Here is a 20,710-nt window from a genome sequence, read left to right as displayed (position 1 = left end):
TAAGAGGGACACGCACCACACGTCTGAAGCTCCTTTTAATAAGAAAGTTTGGACAAACGGTTGAATACAGAGGGAGGCCAGTCACATGACCTAAACAACAGGAAGACACTGGCCACGCCCATCCTGATCCCGCAGGTGAACTGCGGGATCCTGTCCACACAGGAAACAGTTACGTTGAGCTCCTTATCAGCTGACGGAGGGAAACAGGAAGTGAGGTCAGTCGGTGAAGAAGTGGACGAAGGTGACGGGGAACACGCCTCGCCTGGCCGGCTCGCCCTCCACGTGGCCCACCTGGAAAACACCACTCAGTGACTCAGTGACTCAGTGACTCAGCGGCTCAGCAGCTCAGCGACAGGAAGTGGTGGTGTGATGTCATCGCCCGGCTCGCCCGACTCACCCACCACTCGCTGTCCTCCTCGCCCTCCACCACAATCACCTCCCCCTCCCTGAAGGTCAGCTCGTCAGGGTTGTCAGCTGAGCAGTCGTAGATGGCCTTCACCCTCTGAGGCCTCTGCTTCTGCACACACACACACACACACACACACACACACACACACACACACACACACACACACACACACCTGAAACATTCATCCCAGCTCCTCCCTCGTCTCCTCACCTGTGCGGTGGAAGGTGGGGGTGGGGGGTGGGGGGGATCATGGGGTGGTGGTGCGTTCAGGGACTTACGGAGAAGGTGATCCTGGGTTTGGGAGTGGGCGGAGCCGGACTCTGAGGAGATCTGGAGTGAGAACCTGCATGCAAAGAAGACAAAGACCATCGCTGCTGGGCTCTCACACATCAGGGGACCAGCATGGACCAGCATGGACCAGCATGGACCATCATGTGGACAAAGTAGCGTCCTCGCTCCTCACCCTGTTTGGCCACCGACGGCGTCCTGACCGGCGGCCTCAGAGGGGGGCGGGGCATTGACCTGACCGTGGAGGAGGAGGAGGAGGATCAGGACACCAGGGAAGACCAGAGAACCAAGACCAGTCGGTCCATGACTCACCCGGTAGGAGATTTGGGGGATTTGGGTCCTGGAGGTCCAGGAGGTCTGGGGGCCTGGTGGCTGGGCACGGATGGGGGGAGAGAGGGGGCCTTGAAGCTGGGTGGTGGAGGCACCGGGGGGGGAGGGAGGGCGGAGTTCCTGGCCGACTTGGGGTCCACCGTGGTGGACCACTTGTTCCCTGGAGGCGGAGCCGCTGGGAGAACTGGGGGAGACGGAGCAGCAGCAGTCAAGTCAAGTCCAGTCCAGTCCGGTCCAGCACGCCGAGGCCCGCCCCCGGACAGGAAGTGACACGTACCGTACACAGACGTGTTCCTCTCAGGCGTCTGAGGGTTGGGGGGGTCGGAGGAGGAGCGCTGGCGTCCCACCGTCTCCATGGTGGCGGTCTGGGAAGAACCTGCTGAGACCAGACGGCGGTTGAAGGTCAGACAAGAGGCCCACGCCCCACCCCTGCCCAGCCCACTGTGACCTCTGACCTCTGCTGGGGACCCTGGGGGGCAGCGGTGGCGTGGCTCCCAGCGGTGGCGGCGGCAGGCTGAAGTCCATCATGGTGCCGTAGGTCTCGTTGCTGATCATCATGCTGGGGACTTGTGGACGCTGTTTGGCCCGGCCCACACTGGCGGCGTCCCGGCCCACCGCCGCCGCCATCCCCGGCAGGAAGCAGCTGACGGGGCGCTGCTCCTCACGGCGGTGTGGGATGGGCTGCAGGGAACCAGACGTTCTGATTGGTCAGACTGTCCCATACCAGGACCAGGACCAGGGCCTGGGACTGGGACCTAGACCTAGACCTAGGCCTGGACCTGGACTAGGACCGGGGACCTGGACCGGCAGCTTGACCTGGACCTGGCCTCAGAGTGGGACCTGAGGTCTGGTCCTGGCTCGGGTCCTGGACTCACTGACCTTGTCCTCCATCTCGTCCTCGCTCTCGTCCAGGTCCTCGTTCTGCAGCCGCCACTCGTACTCCACGTGGACGTGGACGTTGAACTTCCCGCTCTGAGCCTGGGTCAGCTGACACACACACACACACACACACACACACACACACACACACACACACACACACACACACACACACACTGTTTAGTCTGCAGAGGAGGCAGTGCGGTGATGTCACTTCCTGTCTCACCAGCTCTTCACACTGAGTGTGTCTCAGACGCTTGGCGACGTCCAGCGGCGTCTCCCCCTGCTGGTTGGCTGGGAAAATCACAGGCAGTCAAAACACAGACGCCCCCTGCAGGCTGCTTTGTGTACTACACTCTATCACTAATTAACCAGCTCCAGGAGTTGCACTGATCAGAGCATGGTCCACTAGGGGGCGCTGGCTTCTTACTGGTGGAAACGGAGGCTTTTCCTCTCAGCAGCAGCTTCAGACACTCGCTGTTGTCGGTCAGGCAGCAGTAGTGCAGCGCTGTGTTCCCTGCTGCCGTCTGCTGGTCCAGGTTGCCACTGCCACACACACACACACACACACGCACACACACACACACAGTTATTGGACAGTATGTAAACTGATGTTTGAAACACACTCATGAGGACCAACAGGAAGCCCAGAGCGAGTATAAACACACACACACACACACACAGGATGCTAGCCTAGCTTAGCTCCTCCTGCCAACCCTCAGGTGGTGCTGGCCCACCTGTTCTGTGCCAGGAAGTCCACGATGTGCAGGGAGTTCCGGTCGCCCATGCGCACTGCCAGGTGCAGCACCGTCTCTCCGGGTTCCTGCCGCACACGGGTTTGAGTCACATGACCAAGCTGCTCCCGGCGAGGACTCTACGATTGGGTGGGAGCTCACGTGTTCGTTGGGCTGCGGGCGGGCCTCCATCAGGTCCGCCCCCTCGGCGTAGACCTGGATCAGCGACAGGACGTCCCGGTTCCTCACCGCCTCGTACAGACGCTGCAGCCGCGGCTCGCCGTCGGCGCAGCGCTGGCGGACGAAGCGTTTCTCCGTGTACTTGGCGGTGATGAAGTCCTTCCTCGTCTGCCTGGATGGCAGAGGAAACAAGGACACAAGGGGGCGCCGTCACTGACCCGCTCCCCCCCCCCCCCTCGCCTCCGACCGCAGCGCCACTCACATGTCACTGCTGGGATCCGGTTTGGTGACGTCCTGAAGGTCGGCCTCCAGGATCTCGTTGAAGCTGGCGTTCCCAACGTTCTTGGCCAACTGGAACCACAACAGCAGGCCGTGTGACGCAGTCTCCCCCTCGTGGCCTCAGGAGCCAGACAGAAAGCTCAGGGAGTGGCCGGACTCACCAGCAGCTCGGAGGTCCCCAGGACGTCCAGGTCCAGGCTCTGGATCCTGGAGTAGTGGACCCCCATCTCCCTGTGGATCCCGGAGCACTCGATGCAGATCAGGACCCCCAGGTTGGTGGAGAGCCAGGTGGGAGCTGCCAATGGGAGCCAATCAGAGCCACCATACACACACTCAAGCCCGGGTTGTCTCAGTGCTAGCCTAGCACTAGCCTAGCGCTAGCCTAGCGGCGGCGCTAGCGGCCCCCCTGACCTGCAGCTCCGCAGTCGCAGCAGCCGTCGTTGCCGCTCATCCTCTTGACCTCGCCCACGATGGCCCGGGTCAGCTCCTGGATGATGTTGTTCTCGCCCTCGTCCTGGTCGCCCTTGAAGGCCTTGTTCAGCGCCTCCTCCTTGCTGTTCTGCAGCACGGACACCCAGCTGCAAGCAGGAACAGGACGTCAAGCCCCCGGGGAATTCCGCATTATGTGGCGCCTACGACGGCCATGACGCAGCAGCCAATCCGTGCAGCTGGCCAGCAGGGGGCAGCAGCAGGGGGCGCCGTCGGGTACTTACATCTGGCACTCGGCCTCGTCTTCGGCCTGGAAGTGATACGTGCGGTCGTCTGGAGGAGGAGGAGGAGGACGGGGGAAGGAGAAGACACTGGGTTGGTTGGGTGCTGTTGCTGTGCTGTGATTGGCTGCCGGGGAGGTGGGCGAGGCTTACGGGAGATGAGGTCAAAGTTCTTCTTCTCCTCCGGGTTCCTCTTCACCTGGCAGGTGAGCAGGTTGAGTTTGGCCGGCGGTCTGTTGGCCTGGGGGACAGGAAGTGAGGACGTCATGGACAGGAAGTGAGGACGTCATGGACGGAAGCCGAGGACGGAACCGAGACGAAGCGATGCGACCGTCCCTGCGGTGGCGCCCCCATGAGGACCGGCCCTCTAACTGCAGCCCGCCGTCGCTCCAGACACTCAGCTGGCATTAAGGGGGGGAGGGGGAGGGGGAGGGGGGCTCACTTCCTGTCCCTGGGCGCCAATCTGCTGCTGGGGAGCGGCAGAGTGTATTAGGTTGGGGGGTGGCGGGGCTCTGCCTGCGGTGGGCGGGGCCAAGGGCGTTAATGCCAGCTGACTGACGGGAGCGAACAGGAAGCGGTCGTCCTAGCAAAGCTATACGTGAGCCGCGGCGGCGCCCCCTTCCTGCCACAAGCACCCTTCTCTCTGACATCCTTCTCCTTAAGCTCCGCCTCCTCCTCCTCCTCCTCCTCCTCCTCTGCCTCGTCTGCTGCTGCACGCTCTCTCCTGATTGGCCATCTGACTCGTCGTGTAAAAACTTCAAAATAAGAGGAGGGAACAACAGGAAGGGAGCCATAAGAAGCATGTTGTTGTGTTGCCCCTCCGACCCCCCCCCCCCCCCCCCTAGTGGAAAACACGTGTGTGAGACCTTCCTATTGGAAGATGCGGTTAAGAGGAGGGGGCGGGGCTTGTCATGCGCTGGGACCAATGGGAGATCTCCTTACCGTGCCGTGCCAGATGGTGAGGAAGCCGTTCTTCACTGAGCACTTCCTCTTCTGCCACACCCTCCTCAGCCTGCAGGGGGAGCACATCCAGCCAATCGCTCGCTTCCCATCAGATCACATGACCCTCACTGGCCAATCACTCACCCCTCGCTCCTCTTGTAGAGCAGCCCGGAGCGCTCGGTGCCGTGGGCCTTGTTGCCCTGCAGCTGGTGGAGGCTGTAGCCGGCGTTCTGCTTGGCCGCCGCGGCCGCCGCCTCCTGTGGACAGGCGGCAGAGGTGCATCATGGGGACTGCTGATGAAGGCTCCGCCCCCTGTTTCTCCTCCTCCTCACCTCTTTCTGCTCAGACTGCAGCGAGGCCTTCAGGATGTCCCGCAGCTGCGTCAACTGTTTCCTCTCCCCGTCCTGACTCTGTTTAACCTGCACGGCACCAGCGAAGAGGAAGAGGAAGAGGAAGAGGAAGAGGAAGAAGAAGAAGAAGAAGAGGAAGAAGAGGAAGAGGAAGAAGAAGAGGAAGAGGAAGAGGAAGAAGAAGAAGAGGAAGAGGAAGAGGAAGAGGAAGAAGAGGAAGAGGAAGAGGAAGAAGAAGAGGAAGAGGAAGAGGAAGAGGAAGAAGAGGAAGAGGAAGAGGAAGAAGAGGAAGAGGAAGAGGAAGAAGAAGAAGAGGAAGAGGAAGAGGAAGAAGAAGAAGAAGAGGAAGAGGAAGAAGAAGAAGAGGAAGAGGAAGAGGAAGAAGAGGAAGGTCACAACGCCAAGCAGCCAATGAGAACCTTTGTATGAGAGTGGTGGATGACGCTCGGACCGTGGTCAGGTCGGACGCCAGCTTCTCCACGGAGGGTCTGAGGTTCTCCACCGTCTTCAGGCCGTCCTGGAAGAAACTGGGAAGAGCAGGGGCACCAGTGTCAGCCTGAGGTCAAAGGTCAAGGTCAATGAGTAAAGGGGCGAGGGGCAGGTGCGTACTTGCACTGGGCGTGAAAATACTTGATGAGGTTCTGCAGGAAGTCGACGCCTTTCTTGACCTTGATCTCGTTGACCTTGAGCAGGTACTGGAAGCAGAGCGGAGCAGCTGATTGGTCCTCGGGGTTCGCCCGTCTGGGGTGCGCTCACTTCCTGTCACATGACGCGGCTCACCTCGCACATCTGCAGCTGGAAGAGGCGTCGCTCCTTCTCCATGTCCTCGGCGATCTCGCCGCCACTGAACTCGCTGCGGATCATGCCGTGCTGCCGGGCGTGCTCCCGCTTCTCCTTCTCGATCTTCGCCCTGCCGCGTCACAAACACCCGGCTAACAACGACAGCGACGACAACACCTTCCCACACACGTGTCATGTGATTTGTTCATTCTGAGATGTGGTCAGAGTGTTTCTCCTCTCACAGTTTGGTCTCGTAGTCTTTCCAGGCTTTGTCAAACGGCTTCTTCAGGTCCTGCAGCAGGAGAGGTCACATGATTACCTCCGACCAATCACGCGGCAGCAGCAGCTCAGAAACAAACAGAGGACTTTGAACTGTGATTCAGATGGGAAATACCTCTTTCTCCCACACACACACACACACTGGACACACACACTGGACACACACACACGCACACACACACACACACACACACACACACACACACACACACACACACACACACACACACACACACACCCCTTTGACGCCCTTCAGGTCTCCCTTCAGCAGGCTGTCCAGAGGGAAGCTGATGATGTTGTTCATGTTCTGCATCTGGAAGCAGAGGACGCGGCTCCCCGTCAGACACACAGTCACTGAGGACCAGGGCGACCCGAGCGCCACCGAGCCTCACCAGGTTCTTGAAGAGCGCCGCCAGCTCTCTGGTGAAGACGGCGAAGCGCAGGAAGGCGGAGCCGACCTCGGCGTCCTCCCGACACACCAGGTTGTCCCCGAACTTCTCCGTGGCCTGGACGAACTGCTCCTCGCTCTCCACGTGAGCTGCGGGACGCACGAGGAGCCGGGAGTCAAACCGCGTCTCCGTCCGGGCCCTCTGTGATGTCACAGAGGGCTGTGATACCTCTCCAGTGGGTGTGTCAACGGGTGGACACGCCCACAGTGGTGACGCCCTGTTTCCGTGACGTCAGTGAGAAGCTGCAGGTTCAGACGCTGGGTCGGACCCTGAACGCCTCGCAGCCGCGCCCCTCGACCTGCGACGACGTGCTGGGACAGGACAGCCACGACTGGAATGTTTGGAAGGAGAGACTCCGCCCACCCAACACACACACACACACACACACACACAGGTGTGTGAGACTACACAGACTCACCCAGACCAGATGTGTTCATGGACTTCACAGACTTCTTGATCTTGTAGAGGGCCGACCTGTCGACATCCAGAGCCTGGACACACACACACACACACACACACACACACACACACACACACACACACACACACACACACACACACACACACACACGGTGAGGAGGTTGTGATGCTCTCCTGCTCTGATCAAACAGCTGCATCTCCTCCATGTGTCCAGTGTTCAGAGTCATTCAAATGAAGATCTAAATATCCTGGTGGTTCTGGATGGTTCTGGATGGTTCTAGACAGTCAGGTGGTTCTGGACAGTCAGGTGGTTCTGAGTGGTTCTAAGAGCTAAACAGCCTGGTGGGTTCTTCAAAGACACTGACTTGGTTGAAACTTTACTTTGCTTCAGTCTCAGTTGACATTAATATATATATATATATATATATACATGGGACACCGCCTCTGCACCCCCCCCCCCCCCCCCCCCCCCCCGCCCGTGTCTGCTGTGTTGAAAGCTCCACGGTCCCAGGATGAGGAAGTTCCTCCCTGGTTCCTCTTTCAGTCACAACGCGTTTCGACTTGTTTCTCAGCTCAAACTCACAGAAAGATGATTTTTTTTTTTCTTGTTTCCAAGCGTCCAGCAACGACTTCCGCTTCTGGTCTCCCTACCTGTGGCGATCGTGCGCGTGCGCGAGCGAGTGCGGTCTCACCTCCTCCAGCGCCGCCACCGCGTTCCTGCAGTGGGACATCCGGGTGGAGAAGCTGGACGTGGTCGGAGCCTGGTAGTCCTCGTTGGTCTCCGCCACGAACTCCGGCACGCTGATCACTTCCGGCATGTTGACTCGGGTTCGCGCGGGCGGCACACCTGGGTCACCTGGTCCTAACTGGTCCTACCTGGTCGCTCCGCTCGCTCACTGGCAGCTTGGAGCCGCAGCCATGATCCCGCAGCGGGCGGCCGCAGTCACGCACGGTGACGACACATTCCTCTGACTCCACCTGAGAAGGCGCGGAGGGCGGGCCAGAGGAAGGGGCGGGGCAAGAGGAGGGGGAGCAGAAGGGAGGAGGGGGGGATCGAGATCTTGCTGAGTCTCCCGCGGAAGAAGCCACTTCCGCTCAGTAAAACCCAGTGTATGCGGAACTCTCTCTCTCTCTCCCTCTCTCCCTCTCTCTCTCTCTCTCTCTCTCTCTCTTCCCCTTTTTTGTCGCTCTCTCCTCTCTGCGGCCAAGGTGGCGCCCATTGTGACGTCACAGGACAACTCAGTTAAACTGTTGTGTTACGTAGCCGGCAGGAGGAGCACCTGCACGTCAGGTGTTTTTCTGCCGGAAGCTGCTGATTGGTCGGGACACTGGCCGAGGAGAGTGACGTCACTCCCTGCTCACGTCAATTCAGCCGTGGCAGCCGCTTGTCAAGACGCGTCAACACCTCCAACAAGCCTGTTGTTGGTGTGAGCGCCCCCTGGTGGGTGTCCCAACAGAACGACAACAAGACCCTCTCCGCTTTGTTTAATTACGCAAGTAAAACATGAGCATGCGTGTAGTTCCGCTCTCTCACCACTAGATGGTGGTGTCTGCAAACAGAACCAACATCTGTTTTTTTCACTGACACGCAGTAACATCCAGAGCGTGTGCGTGTGATTGGCAACCGTTGCGCGGACCACAGCTGATGAAGTCAACGAGTGACGTCACCCAAAGGAGACCTCAGGCAGACGGAGGAGTGCGGCGGCAGCCGGAAGGCGGGGTACAGTGGCTGCTCAAAGGGGGCGTCAACAGACACGCCCACTGTGTTGTAGGTGGAGGTGTCGTCGTCCTGACCTTCTGTCCAGGATGACAGGAGGTCTCACATCGAGATGTGGGTCCACCACCACAGTGTGTCTCCTCACTACTGGTCCCTGGTATTGGCAGTGAGACCTGACTCCTCCCACCTGACTCCTCCCAGATGGTGGCGTCCCACTTGACTCCTGCCACCTGACTCCTCCCAGATGGTGGCGTCCCACCTGACTCCTCCCACCTGACTCCTCCCAGACGGTGACTCCTCCTGCAGCGGCGCTCGGCCGGGCCTCTCGCTGGCCTGGAATGTTCACGTCTGTCCTGTTTGGCTGATGATGGCATGAGGAAACGGCGCCCGCAGGTGGACGAGGACGAGCGCAGCAGAAGCTTCTTCCGCCGTTTTACCACCTTCGGAGCTCTGGACAAACTTCAGCTGGTAAAGAAACCACCGCACCACCGCACCACCTCAAGATCTCGCTGCATTCACGCTGCTTCCAAGTTGTACCTCGGTGTTTCCTGCTCTGCTCCAGTCTCATTCCTGAGGATCCGGTTTGACTCGGACCTTCAAGCTGCCCGACTGTGAAACCTTCACTTTCTTTGCCGTCACTCTGCTGTCAAGAGATTGTTATTCTTCTCATCATGTATTCATAATAATAATGACTTTATATTTATATTACATTATTACAGAATATATACATGTACATATATGCTCACATAAAAAAAATATATTTTGCAGTATTTTGACTCAGACTGTGGTTGGTTGATCAGTGTCTGTTATGTAAGCTGTGAACTCATTTGTCCACAGACTCCTGCACTTTCTACACTAAAGCTGCTTTCATTTTGATTGCACTGGGTTTTCTTTTTGGTAATCTGTTTTTCTAATCTGCCTGTTGTGGCCCCGCCTTCAATTGGCAGGTCGCCCTTGGAATCTCACTTTCAGCGGCTCCATTCCTTTTATTAACAACACAGGATCTTCATCTGCAGAGTTCAAAATAAAAATGAAAAAAATATTTTCAAGGATTTGAAACAACTTTTTTTTTTAAACAGCAACCTAACCCGAAACCCTAAGCCTAGCCTAACCCTCCTGGACCAGCCTGGACCAGCCTGGACCAGCCTGGGATCAGTAAAGTTGTTCAACCTCAGGAGTTTTGTGTAATTCACTGAGTTCAGTCAGGGTCCTAAGTTTAAATGAAGATGTGTTGGTACAGGTGGCACGAGTCATGAGGTGGATGCTAAAGTCATAGATTTAGGACACACATGGAGTGAGTGTGAGAAGGAGCGAACGAGCGCTGCAATGCCTGCTAACTAACGCCAGAACCACCACAGAACCGCCCGATCTTTGACTGGACCTCTTTGGATTCAAGCTGCTGCTCGCAGTTTGATGAGTTTAGAGCTGGATGACCTGACCCCTGACCCCTGACCCTGGTTTCTGTTTTCTCAGTTTTTCTCCCCTGACGGAAAATAACGTGTGAGGAGAACATGTAGAAAGAGAAAGAAAGAAAACCTTCTCCACCTCCACCATGAACTCGGATGGGGTTCCACCTTCCAGCAGCGTGTTTGGACTTGATGCTCTCCAGAGGTGAGACTCCACCCCCACTCACATCGCTCGTCAACACAACTCTGTGCTGTTGTGTGGTTGTGTTGCAGTGTTGACGGACCGCACCATGGACCGGACCGTGGACCTGGATGCAGCGACACGTCTGTGCAGCTTCCCCTGAACGTGACACAGCAGCAGCCTTCTGTGAGTAAAGCTCTGTGTCTGATGGTGCTGGCGAGGAGCAGCACAATGACAGCAGGATCACTGTTGTCACCGCAGAAGCAGAATGGAGACCCTGGACCAGGACCTCAACCTGGACCCAGTGGGGACTCCATCCACAGATCTAGGTCTATGGATCACTTCGAAGTCTTTGCCCCTCCTCCAGACTCACAGTACGTGACAAGAGTCAGCGATGGTTGGAGTCCCAACTCACACTGACTTTCAGTCCAGTTGATGTCCTTCACAAAGTCTAACTCAAGCTGTGTGTTGACTTTGCAGAGTTGTTATGGACAACGAGGACATCTTTCAGGTTTGTATGAAGGTTTGAATCTGCCAACGCTGGTCAGCCTGAAGGTCTTCAGGTCAACTGTGAGGGTTTGAATCGTTTGTATCTTCCAGAGTCTTGAAAGCCAAATTGTTACTTTTGTAAGACGAGAACTGAAAGGGTTCCAGAGGGTTTTAAGTGTGGACCTTCATGAGGGTTTTGGGAGTGGAAGTGAGGATGAAGAGCAGTGGGTGAGCAGAGAGGCTTTCCTGAAGATCTGCATGGACTTCCTGCGGAGGATGCAGCAGAAGGAGCTGGCGGATCGTCTGCAGAGCAGTAAGAACATCTGAACCAGAACATCTGAACCACCTCAGATCCAGGAGATCTCTAACTTCACCGTCCTCCCTCCAGGAACCTGTTCTCCGCTGTGCCGTCACAAGGTCAAGGTCAACCTGAGGCAGAAGTTTCAGCGTGTGTTTGAGGGCGTGGCCAAAGCAGGGCACTCCGTCCCCCTGAACCAGATCTTCACAGAGCTCTTCATCACTGAGGGAGGGGCTTCCCAGGCCAATGAAGATCACGAGGTCCGACAGATTGAAAGAGCATTCAGGAGAGCGGACAGAGCAGAGACCCCCATCAGGTGTGAAGACATCTTCAGACCTTCCACTAGTCCAGAGGGACCAATCAGAACGGTGCTGACCAAGGGCGTGGCGGGCATCGGGAAAACCGTCCTGACGCACAAGTTCACTCTGGACTGGGCCGAGGACAAAGCCAACCAGGACGTGCACTTCCTGTTTCCCTTCACCTTCAGAGTACTGAACGTCCTGAAGGGGGAACAGTTCAGCCTGGTGCAGCTGCTCCATGATTTCTTCCCGGAGACCAGAGAAGCCAGAATCTGCAGCCTGCAGGACTTCCAGGTGACCTTCATCTTAGACGGTCTGGACGAGTGTCGACTTCCTCTGGGCTTCCGCAGCAACCCGACTCTGACCGACCCTTCGGAGAAGGCCTCGGTGGACGTTCTGCTGACCAACCTGATTAGAGGGAACCTGCTGCCCTCGGCTCGCCTCTGGATCACCAGCAGACCTGCGGCGGCCAATCAGATCCCCGCAGAGTGCGTGGACAGGGTGACGGAGGTCAGAGGGTTCACGGACAAGCAGAAGGAGGAGTATTTGACCAAAAGGTTCAGAGACCAGGAACAGGCCAGAAGAATCATCTCCCACATCAAGACCTCCAGGAGCCTCCACATCATGTGCCACATCCCAGTCTTCTGCTGGATCACCGCCACCGTCCTGGAGGACGTACTCAGGAGCCCAGAGGAAGGAGGGCTGCCCGGCAGCCTGACACAGATGTACATCCACTTCTTGGTGGTCCAGGCCAAACTCAATCACGTCAGGTCAGATGCCGGAGACCAGACGGATCCCCACTGGAGTCCGGAGAACCGGAGGATGGTCCGGTCTCTGGGGAAACTGGCCTTTGAGCAGCTGCAGAGAGGAAAGCTGATCTTCTACGAGCCGGACCTGACAGAGTGTGGCATCGACATGAGAGCGGCCTTGGACTACTCTGGAGTCTTTACGCAGATCTTCAGAGAGGAACGGGGACTGTACCAGGACAAGGTCTTCTGCTTCGTCCATCTGAGTGTCCAGGAGTTTATGGCTGCTCTTCACGTCCACCTGACCTTCATTCACTCTGGAGTCAACCTGCTGGAAGGGGCACAAGCAAAATTCAAAGGTCCTAAACTCTTGAGACCTCTGTTCACGGCATCCCGGTTCTACCAGAATGCTGTGGACCAGGCCCTTCTGAGTCCAAATGGACACCTGGACTTGTTCCTCCGTTTCCTCCTGGGCCTGTCGCTCAATAACAATCAGATGCTCCTCCGGGGTCTGCTGGAACAGAAACTCGGCGGTGTGAAAACCACCCAGAGGACCATCAAGTACATCAAGGACGTGATCAGGCAAACCCCCCCGGAGAGAAGCATCAGTCTGTTCCACTGCCTGAACGAGCTCAACGACTCTTCTCTGGTGGAGGAGATTCAGCAGTACCTCAACTCAGGGAGTCTCTCCACACAGGAGCTGTCTCCTGCTCAGTGGTCCGCTCTCATCTTCCTCTTGCTGTCCTCAGACCTGGACGTGTTCGACCTGAGGCAGTACTCTGCTTCAGAGGAGGCTCTACTGAGGCTGCTGCCGGTCGTCAAAGCCTCCAACAAAGCTGCGTAGGTGCTCGGACGTCACATGGCCCTCCGTGCGTGGTCACGTACCCTTGGCTGAACATCCTGACCGCCAGCTTCTTCTGCTCCTCAGCCTCAGCAGCTGCAGCCTCTCGGAGAGAAGCTGTGAAGCTCTGTCTGGGTTCCTCAGCTCGCCTTCCTGCAGCCTGAGAGAGCTGGATCTGAGCCACAACGACCTGCGGGACTCCGGGGTGAAGATGCTCTGCAATGCACTGAGGAGTCCCGACTGCCACCTAGAGACCCTCAGGTCAGACACCCTGTGAGAACCTGAGCCTCTCAGCGCTGCTCCCTGGGGGTCAACCCGTTGTTCTTCTTCCAGTCTGTCCGGCTGCCTGCTGACGGAGGAAGGCTGCGCTGCTCTGGCTCTGGCCCTCAACTCCAACCCCTCCCACCTGAGAATGCTGGACCTGAGCTACAACCATCCGGGGGACTCCGGACAGGAGCTGCTGACCGCTGGACTGCAGGGGGAGCTCTGGAAGCTGGACACACTCAGGTGAGCCACGCTGCCGATGTAACCTCGTCCCTCACGCGGTGAAGTGTTGGGTACAGACCTTCAGTGACGCTCTCCCTCTGTGGTGGGTCTGTAGGATGGAAAACTGTGGAGCAGAGAGGCTGACAGCGGGCGTAAGGAAGTGTGAGTCAACTCTGCGTGGCAGGAAAGTTGTTTTTCTCCAAGGTTCTCCTGAAGGCATCAGGGGAACCTTGTCTGAGTCCTGCATTTGAGTGTCAAGTGAGAGCTTCTCCACACATCATGAGGCCTGAGAACCTCGGCTCCAGGTGTGTGTATGTGTGTGTGTGTGTGTGTGTGTCTGAGAGATGGTCCTCTGCTGGTCTCCTGTCTCCACCAGTCAGCTGTGACCTCCGTCTGGACCCAGACACGGCGTACAGGAAGCTCCTGGTGTCGGACGACAGGAAGAGAGTCATGACGGTCAAGGACTACCAGCCGTACCCGGACCACCCTGGGAGGTTCGACTGCTTCTGCCAGCTGCTCTGCTCTGAGCCGCTGCCCCTGCGCTGCTACTGGGAGGCGGAGTGGACGGGGGCGGTGCACATCGCCGTGAGCGACCAGGGCATCCGACGCAAAGGGAACAGCGCCAGCTGCAGGTTCGGGATGAACCACCAGTCCTGGAGTCTGAGTTGTTCCAGGGGAGGATACATCGTCTGGCACAACAACGCAGTGATTGACCTGGTGCATCACTCCTCCCTGGTCACCAGCAGGGCGGCGGTGTTCCTGGATGTCCCTGCTGGGACGCTGTCCTTCTACAAGGTGGAGTCGGGGAGGCTGTTCCACCTCCACACCTTCAGCATCGTCTTCACAGAGCCTCTGTACGCCGGCTTTGGGATCGGGGCGCAGTTCGGAGTCCAGTCCTCGGGTTCTGTGTGCCTGTGATGCAGGGGGGGCCGCGTCGGACTGGGCCAGCTGGCCTGAGAGAGCAGGACCGGTGCTTCATGAAGGCAGAATCTAAACGCAAAAGCCTCCCATGCCCCCTGTTGATGGTTTGGATCACCGTGGTAACCGCACTGAGACCAGGGACGCACTGAGATCGCCTCAGCCTGAAGGAGAACCAAGTCAGTCTGAGAGACTGGCTGTTCTGTATGAGGGTCAAGAGGTCAGCAGAGGTCAGTGCAGGGACTCGGTGGACTCAGAGGTAGTGACCTTCAGGAGGCGTGTCTAGCTTCTTGCTGTAGGAACCTTGAGGCCGGAGAAACACATCATCAAAAAGTTGAAAATAAATAAACAATAATACAAGATTTGTGTTCACTTTTAGAAGGAAGTAAAAAAAATAAACATTTTCTTCAACTACTAATAAAAAACAGACTTGTGTATTTTTAACGCCTTCACACTGCAAAGCCCACAGGATATATTACACACACAGTTCCAACTTGGTCCTGTAGGGGGAGACCTAGCTCACATGCACCAGGTGGGAGCTTGGGGTGAAGGACCGGCGTGCTGCTGGACTTTGTTCAGCAGCAGCAGCAGCAGCAGCAGCAGCAGCAGCAGTGGTTCAGTCCTACAGCAGCAGCAGCAGCAGCAGCAGCACAGCAACCATGGCCCACAGGACGACCACGGCGGCGGCGGCCGCCACACCGAACTTCCTGCAGTTCAACGATGTGACCTGCGAGGCCGTCGGAGGGAAGGTGAGCAGGAGCAGAGCTCGCTGTGATTGGCTGCGCTGCCAGTGACACGCCTCCCGGCAGACGCCAGGGAGGTTTGTTGTGTCCGACCCTCCGTCTCTGCTAAGCTAAGCTAAGCTAAGCTAATGAAGTAAGTGGCGTGGTGTGGTTTGACGCTCCGCAGGTCATCTTTGCCACAGACGAGTGGTTTGCCCCGGCCGCCAACCTGCTGAAGGTACAGTAGGTCGCCGGTCACATGACTCCATGGCGTGCCTCTGAGTGGACAGTGACCTCCTCTCGCCTGCAGAGGGAGCCGCCGCTGTTTGTGGCCTCGGCCTTCACCCAGTTTGGAAAGTGGATGGACGGCTGGGAGACCCGCAGGAAGAGAAGTCCAGGTCGGGGGGTCCCCGGTGGTCTCAGCTCAGGTCCCCTCTGGCCGAGGCTCAGCTTCTCCAAGGTCAGCGTGTCGACCTTGACCTGTAGCGTTTCTGTCCCCTGAAGGTCACGACTGGTGCATCATCCAGTTGGGGGTCCCAGGACGGATCCACGGCATCGACATCGACACATCCTTCTTCACGGGGAACCACTCGCCCCACGTCTCCCTCCAGGCCGGCTGCCTGGGTACACACACACACACACACACACACACACACACACACACACACACACACACACACACACAGAAACACATCTCCTCCTCACCTGTGACCTCTTGACTTGAGCTCCTGTTGCATGTAGCCCCGCCCACTCACGATGTCCCCTGTCTCTCTCTCTCTCTCTCTCGCTCAGAGCGACCCCCTGATGACATCACTTGGGGTGGAGACCGGACTGGCATGGCCGCCTCCCCATCCCAGCTGGCGGCCGTCGCCACAGTAACTCTGCCACCGACACCTACTTGCAACTGACGGCCGTGACCTCTGACCTCGGCCTCTCTGACAGCTGACATGTGGTTTTGATTGACAGCTGGGCTCGGAGGCGTGGCCTGAGCTGGTGGGCGTGTCCCCGCTGCAGCCGGGATACTCGGACAGCTGCCATCACTACTTCAAGGTGGACTTTCCACACAGGGTCACACACCTGCGCCTCAACATGTACCCAGGTACACACACACACACACACACACACACACACACACACACACACACACACACACACTGAGGTGATGTGTGTGTCCTCAGATGGAGGTATAGCCAGACTGCGGGTCTACGGCGTTGGACAGAGAGACTGGACCACTGTCCCCGCCCACACGGAAGTGGACCTGCTAGCTATGACCAATGGGGGCGTCTGCCTCGGCTACAGCGACGCCCACTTTGGACATCCACGCAACATGATTGGTCTAGATTTTCACCTCCTGTTTTGACTGTTGCTGATTCCGGACCGAGGAGGAGCTGGACACTCACGTGTGTATGTGTGTGTGTGTGTGTGTGTGTGTGTGTGTGTGTATGGTCTCTCCAACCTGCAGGTGTGGGCGGAGCCACCAGCATGGCTGATGGCTGGGAGACAGCGCGCAGACTTGACCGGCCTAGGAAGCTGACGGTACACACACACGCACACACACACACACACACACGCACACACACACGCACACAGACAGACAGACAGACAGACACACGCACACACACACACACACAGACAGACACACACACACACGCACACACACACGCACACAGACAGACAGACAGACAGACACACGCACACACGCACACACACACACACACACGCACACAGAGTGAGGTGGTACTGGTCTTGCAGGTGGACCAGCAGGGGATCCTGCAGGTTCCGGGCTCAGAGTGGGCCGTGTTCCGCCTGGCGTGCAGCGCTGAGGTCCAGCGAGTGGAGGTCGACACGCTGCACTTTAAAGGTGAACAACCACAATCACACAACAACACAACACAAACAACACACACAAGTGTCAGTGAACCGTCACATGACATTTCATCAAGCATCTGATTTGTAGTCATATTGTTTATCATATTATACTGTTGCAATATTGTTAGTGTTACTGCTGTACATTGATCATTGTTATTATTATTATTATTATTATTATTATTATTATTATTTCTTTACTGATACAATGATTCCTATTACTGTAGTTGTTATTATTATACAGTGTTATGGTCCTGTCCAATATTTTGCATTTCATTGTTTGAAACTATTTTCACCTTTTTGAGAACTCATATTTAACTCATCATTATTCCATCTTTTTATCCTTTCTTTCTGTCTGAACGCACAATCACTTCTTCTTCTTCTTCTTCTTCTTCTTCTATCTGCCACACATGTGACAAAAATAAAAACATCTGACTCTTGAAAATGTGTGTGTGTGTGTGTGTGTGCCGTCAGGAAACTTCCCAGACTCCTGCCGGATAGAGGCGTGTCTTCTGGACTCCGCCCAGGAGGCGGGGCTTATTGCGAGCCACCGCTGGTCCTCTGCCAGGTGGCAACTTCTTCTGCCGCCACAGAAGGTGAGTGTGACCACCTGGACCAGCTTCTCCTGGGTGTGTGTGTGTGTGTGTGTGTGTGTGTGTGTGTGTGTGTGTGTCACCCTGACCTGTGCTCTGTGCTTGGCCGTAGCTCCGCCCCCATCACACTCACCTGTACGGAGCGGCGACCCTGCGGCTGAGGGGTCCCATCAGTCACGTGCGACTCGTCATCAGCCCGGACGGCGGAGTCAGCCGCCTGCGGCTGTGGGGTCGGGTCACGCCCACCGCCGTCCCCTCGGCCAATCAGCAGAGGGCACCGTCCAAACTCTGAGCCCCTGACCCATGGTGGCAGCAGAAGAAATAAATCAGCACAAGGCTTGAAGCCACCTGCTGTCTCTGAGTCACTTCGTATTATTCTCAACCGTGTTACAAAGTGAGGTGTAACCTGACAGACTGGAGTCTTTACACCTGTCGTCCACCAGGGGGCAGTTTGGGTTGAATGAGGATGATTTTCATTTCAATTCCCTTGAATAAAACTATTCATTCATCACTCATCCATCTTCCATACCGAGCTCAGGGTCCTGGGGTTAGGGTTAGGGTTAGGGTTAGGGACACACACAACCATTCACACTCACACACACACACCTACGGACCGTTTAGAGTCTTCACTTGACCTCACGTGCATCTTGCTGGATCAGTGGGCAATGAAACTACAATTGGCAAAGTCACACTTGGTGTTGAGGACAGGATGACACATTTATCTCAACAGGAACTTAAGGCTCCGTCTCATCTCAGCAGGTCCAGATTCACACAGACACACAGACACACAGACAGACTGAGTGACAGACTGAGTGACAGACTGAGTGACAGACTCAGCAGAAAGAAGCTGTTTCAACTCAGTTTGTTCTGTGGTATGTAGGGAATTATTTTTTTTCCAGGTAAAAGATGTGCTGTTGACAGAGAGAGAGAGAGAGAGACACACACACACACACACACACACACACACACACACACACACACACACCAAGCATCCAATCAGCTGTCTGCCTTTTCAAATGCAAGTAGCAGCTGATAGCATCTGAGCTCTGCACATGAAAAGATCTCCCTGCCATTCACACACACACACACACACACACACACACACACACACACACACACACACACACATGCAAATGAGTGGCAATCGCCTCCCTGAAGCTGGCCATTAGCATGTGTGTGTGTGTGTGTGTGTGTGTGTGTGTGTGTGTGTGTTACCATTAGCATGTGTTGGGTGTGAATGCAGCGGCTCATTTGCAACTCATCACTTCCACCGTCAGGGGGCGTGGCCCCAGCGGGAGGTTGCTGGGCCGCGGACCACAACAGAGCCGCTTCTCCACCACCGCCGAGGAGTCCTGTGAGCTCCGCCCAGCCGGAACCAGAAGCAGCGGAGCAGCACTTCCGAACCGGAAGTGCTGCTGGACCTCCAGCGATGAAGACTGATGAAGGCGTGGACCCCATGGTGGACCCTCACTGAAGAACCTCGGTGAACAGCATGGGCAGGACACGCGCACACGCACGGAGCCACCCCTCAGGCCCCCACTACCTCCCATTATCCAATAGAAATGAAGCTGGACCGCCGCTGGGCGGGCACACCAGGCCAGGAGGCTCTGTGATTGGCCGGCCGAGGCTCATCATTGCGCATGATCAGCCGGTTAATAAGAGTCCGGTTCGAGCGGCAGGGCGCACAAGTGAAGATGGTCCAACAGGCGGAACGCGGCACCCTGTACGAGTCGGCCCGCGGTCCCGGTGCCGGCCCGCCCCCCCACATCAAGCGGCCCATGAACGCCTTCATGGTCTGGTCCAAGATCGAGCGGCGGAAGATCATGGAGCAGAACCCCGACATGCACAACGCCGAGATCTCCAAGCGGCTCGGCAAGCGCTGGAAGATGTTGGCGGAGCCGGAGAAGGTGCCCTTCATCCGGGAGGCGGAGCGGCTCCGGCTGCAGCACATGGCCGACTACCCGGACTACAAGTACCGGCCCAAGAAGAGGTCCCGGACGGACGGCTGCGCGTCCCCGGCGAGGAAACCCGGCGGCCCTGGTCCGCAGAAGAGCGCCGCCAAGGGGGGGAGCCAGGGAGCCGCCAAGAAGCTGGCCAAGTTGAGAGCCGGTAAGCCCGCCCCGGGTTCAGGTCCCGGTCCGGGTCCTGGCCAGACCAACGGCCACCTCTCGACGCTGCCGCGGGAGCCCCGGTTCCGGATCGTGCTGAGCCCGGACACCGCAGCCAGACGAGACTCCACGGACGACGAGGAGGAGGATTCCGAGGTGGACGAGCCGGGTCCGAACCCCCAGCAAGACGGGTCCGGTCGCCTCAGCGGGCCAGGACCCGGCAGCCCGCCGGACCCGGCGCTTCTCTCGCCGGCCTCCTGCTCCTCCTCCTCCTCCTCCTCCTCCTCCTCCACCTCCGGCGACGAGCCAGACGAAGTCCCGCTCAGCCTCCTAGAATTCGCGGGTTCGTCCTCCGAGCCGGCACCGCCGGACTTGGACCTGGGCCTGAGCCTCACCCTGCTGGACACGGACCTGGACTGGAGCGGCACCGAGGACCAGCTGGGCTCCCACTTTGAGACCATCACCGGGACCTGGCTGGACGCCAACCTGGCGGACCTGGTGTTCACCTGCTGATGGTCCAGCAGGAACCGGAACCGGGTCCCGGACCGGAGCCACACTGAAATGAACTTGTTGTGTGCTCGCGCCAGAACCAGGACCCGGATGCGTTCAGGACAGTTGGAAAGTTGACGTGTTGCGTTCACGGAACGGAGCCGAACCGAATACACCTCACACTCACAAGTTTCTATTTTTCTAACGTCACACACACTTGTTGTGTGATTTTGTTTCCGGTCTGTGTGCAGACCGGACGTTGGGCCTTTATTGTGACAGCTGGAGGTTTTATGTTCCGGACTGTTCAGTTTGGTTTGTTTTTTACAGTCAGCTCGTTAGTTTTTCTGTTTTTGGTCATCTCGGTGCAATAAGTAGAAACATGAATTTTTTGTAAGAAAAAAAAGAGAAAAATAAAATCAGCTGGAAGTCATCACGTGCTGTGCTTGTTGTCCTCTGATTGGCTGCAATACTTTCACTCAACTATGAAAGATTTAATTTCCAAACGCTCCTCTGCTGCTGGTG

At 57.0% G+C, this 20,710-nt stretch overlaps 4 protein-coding genes across 8 annotated transcripts; 3 read left to right on the top strand and 1 right to left on the bottom strand.

The window, feature by feature from the left end:
• On the bottom strand, positions 1 to 8,147 carry asap2b (ArfGAP with SH3 domain, ankyrin repeat and PH domain 2b). 5 transcript variants are annotated; one of them, XM_076017233.1, is made up of 29 exons: positions 7,722 to 8,147; positions 7,028 to 7,100; positions 6,553 to 6,698; positions 6,399 to 6,473; positions 6,124 to 6,173; positions 5,882 to 6,011; positions 5,711 to 5,796; positions 5,553 to 5,628; positions 5,084 to 5,170; positions 4,896 to 5,008; positions 4,752 to 4,821; positions 4,445 to 4,564; positions 3,963 to 4,050; positions 3,813 to 3,861; positions 3,511 to 3,677; positions 3,261 to 3,394; positions 3,083 to 3,171; positions 2,803 to 2,992; positions 2,644 to 2,729; positions 2,337 to 2,452; positions 2,133 to 2,200; positions 1,907 to 2,014; positions 1,483 to 1,708; positions 1,305 to 1,406; positions 1,010 to 1,211; positions 873 to 931; positions 688 to 752; positions 398 to 511; positions 1 to 291 (listed from the first exon to the last, which is right to left on the bottom strand). In XM_076017233.1, the coding sequence occupies exons 1-29, from the start codon at positions 7,845 to 7,847 to the stop codon at positions 217 to 219; spliced, it is 3,090 nt and encodes a 1,029-aa protein (XP_075873348.1). In that variant the 5' UTR covers positions 7,848 to 8,147; the 3' UTR covers positions 1 to 216. The 5 variants fall into 5 exon arrangements, with proteins under 5 accessions (XP_075873348.1, XP_075873345.1, XP_075873347.1 ...); XM_076017230.1 differs by having other exon boundaries at positions 398 to 517; positions 7,722 to 8,146; XM_076017232.1 differs by having other exon boundaries at positions 398 to 517; positions 1,305 to 1,403; positions 7,722 to 8,144.
• A 910-nt stretch (positions 8,148 to 9,057) lies between these two features.
• Positions 9,058 to 14,835, top strand: LOC142882470 (NLR family CARD domain-containing protein 3-like). Its single transcript, XM_076017229.1, has 11 exons — positions 9,058 to 9,214; positions 10,220 to 10,357; positions 10,426 to 10,519; positions 10,595 to 10,707; positions 10,814 to 10,844; positions 10,934 to 11,135; positions 11,211 to 13,005; positions 13,094 to 13,267; positions 13,340 to 13,513; positions 13,608 to 13,654; positions 13,869 to 14,835. Exons 2-11 carry the CDS (start codon positions 10,299 to 10,301, stop codon positions 14,408 to 14,410), a joined length of 3,231 nt encoding a protein of 1,076 aa, XP_075873344.1. The 5' UTR covers positions 9,058 to 9,214; positions 10,220 to 10,298; the 3' UTR covers positions 14,411 to 14,835.
• A 182-nt stretch (positions 14,836 to 15,017) lies between these two features.
• On the top strand, positions 15,018 to 17,934 carry allc (allantoicase). Its single transcript, XM_076017237.1, has 11 exons — positions 15,018 to 15,159; positions 15,320 to 15,370; positions 15,443 to 15,530; positions 15,637 to 15,756; positions 15,925 to 16,007; positions 16,099 to 16,231; positions 16,311 to 16,466; positions 16,595 to 16,668; positions 16,885 to 16,993; positions 17,473 to 17,594; positions 17,704 to 17,934. The coding sequence occupies exons 1-11, from the start codon at positions 15,070 to 15,072 to the stop codon at positions 17,881 to 17,883; spliced, it is 1,206 nt and encodes a 401-aa protein (XP_075873352.1). The 5' UTR covers positions 15,018 to 15,069; the 3' UTR covers positions 17,884 to 17,934.
• A 1,099-nt stretch (positions 17,935 to 19,033) lies between these two features.
• sox11b (SRY-box transcription factor 11b) lies at positions 19,034 to 20,618 on the top strand. Its single transcript, XM_076017236.1, has one exon. The coding sequence runs from the start codon at positions 19,232 to 19,234 to the stop codon at positions 20,210 to 20,212; it is 981 nt and encodes a 326-aa protein (XP_075873351.1). The 5' UTR covers positions 19,034 to 19,231; the 3' UTR covers positions 20,213 to 20,618.
• The last annotated feature ends 92 nt before the right edge of the window (positions 20,619 to 20,710 follow it).

Source organism: Nelusetta ayraudi, unplaced genomic scaffold, assembly GCF_046127955.1.
Source record: "Nelusetta ayraudi isolate G7.1 ecotype Tasmania unplaced genomic scaffold, CSIRO-AGI_Nayr_v1 ptg000284l, whole genome shotgun sequence".
Lineage (NCBI taxonomy): Eukaryota > Metazoa > Chordata > Actinopteri > Tetraodontiformes > Monacanthidae > Nelusetta > Nelusetta ayraudi.
Note: the sequence above shows the minus strand (reverse complement) of the source record. Positions and strands in the feature narration are given on the sequence as shown.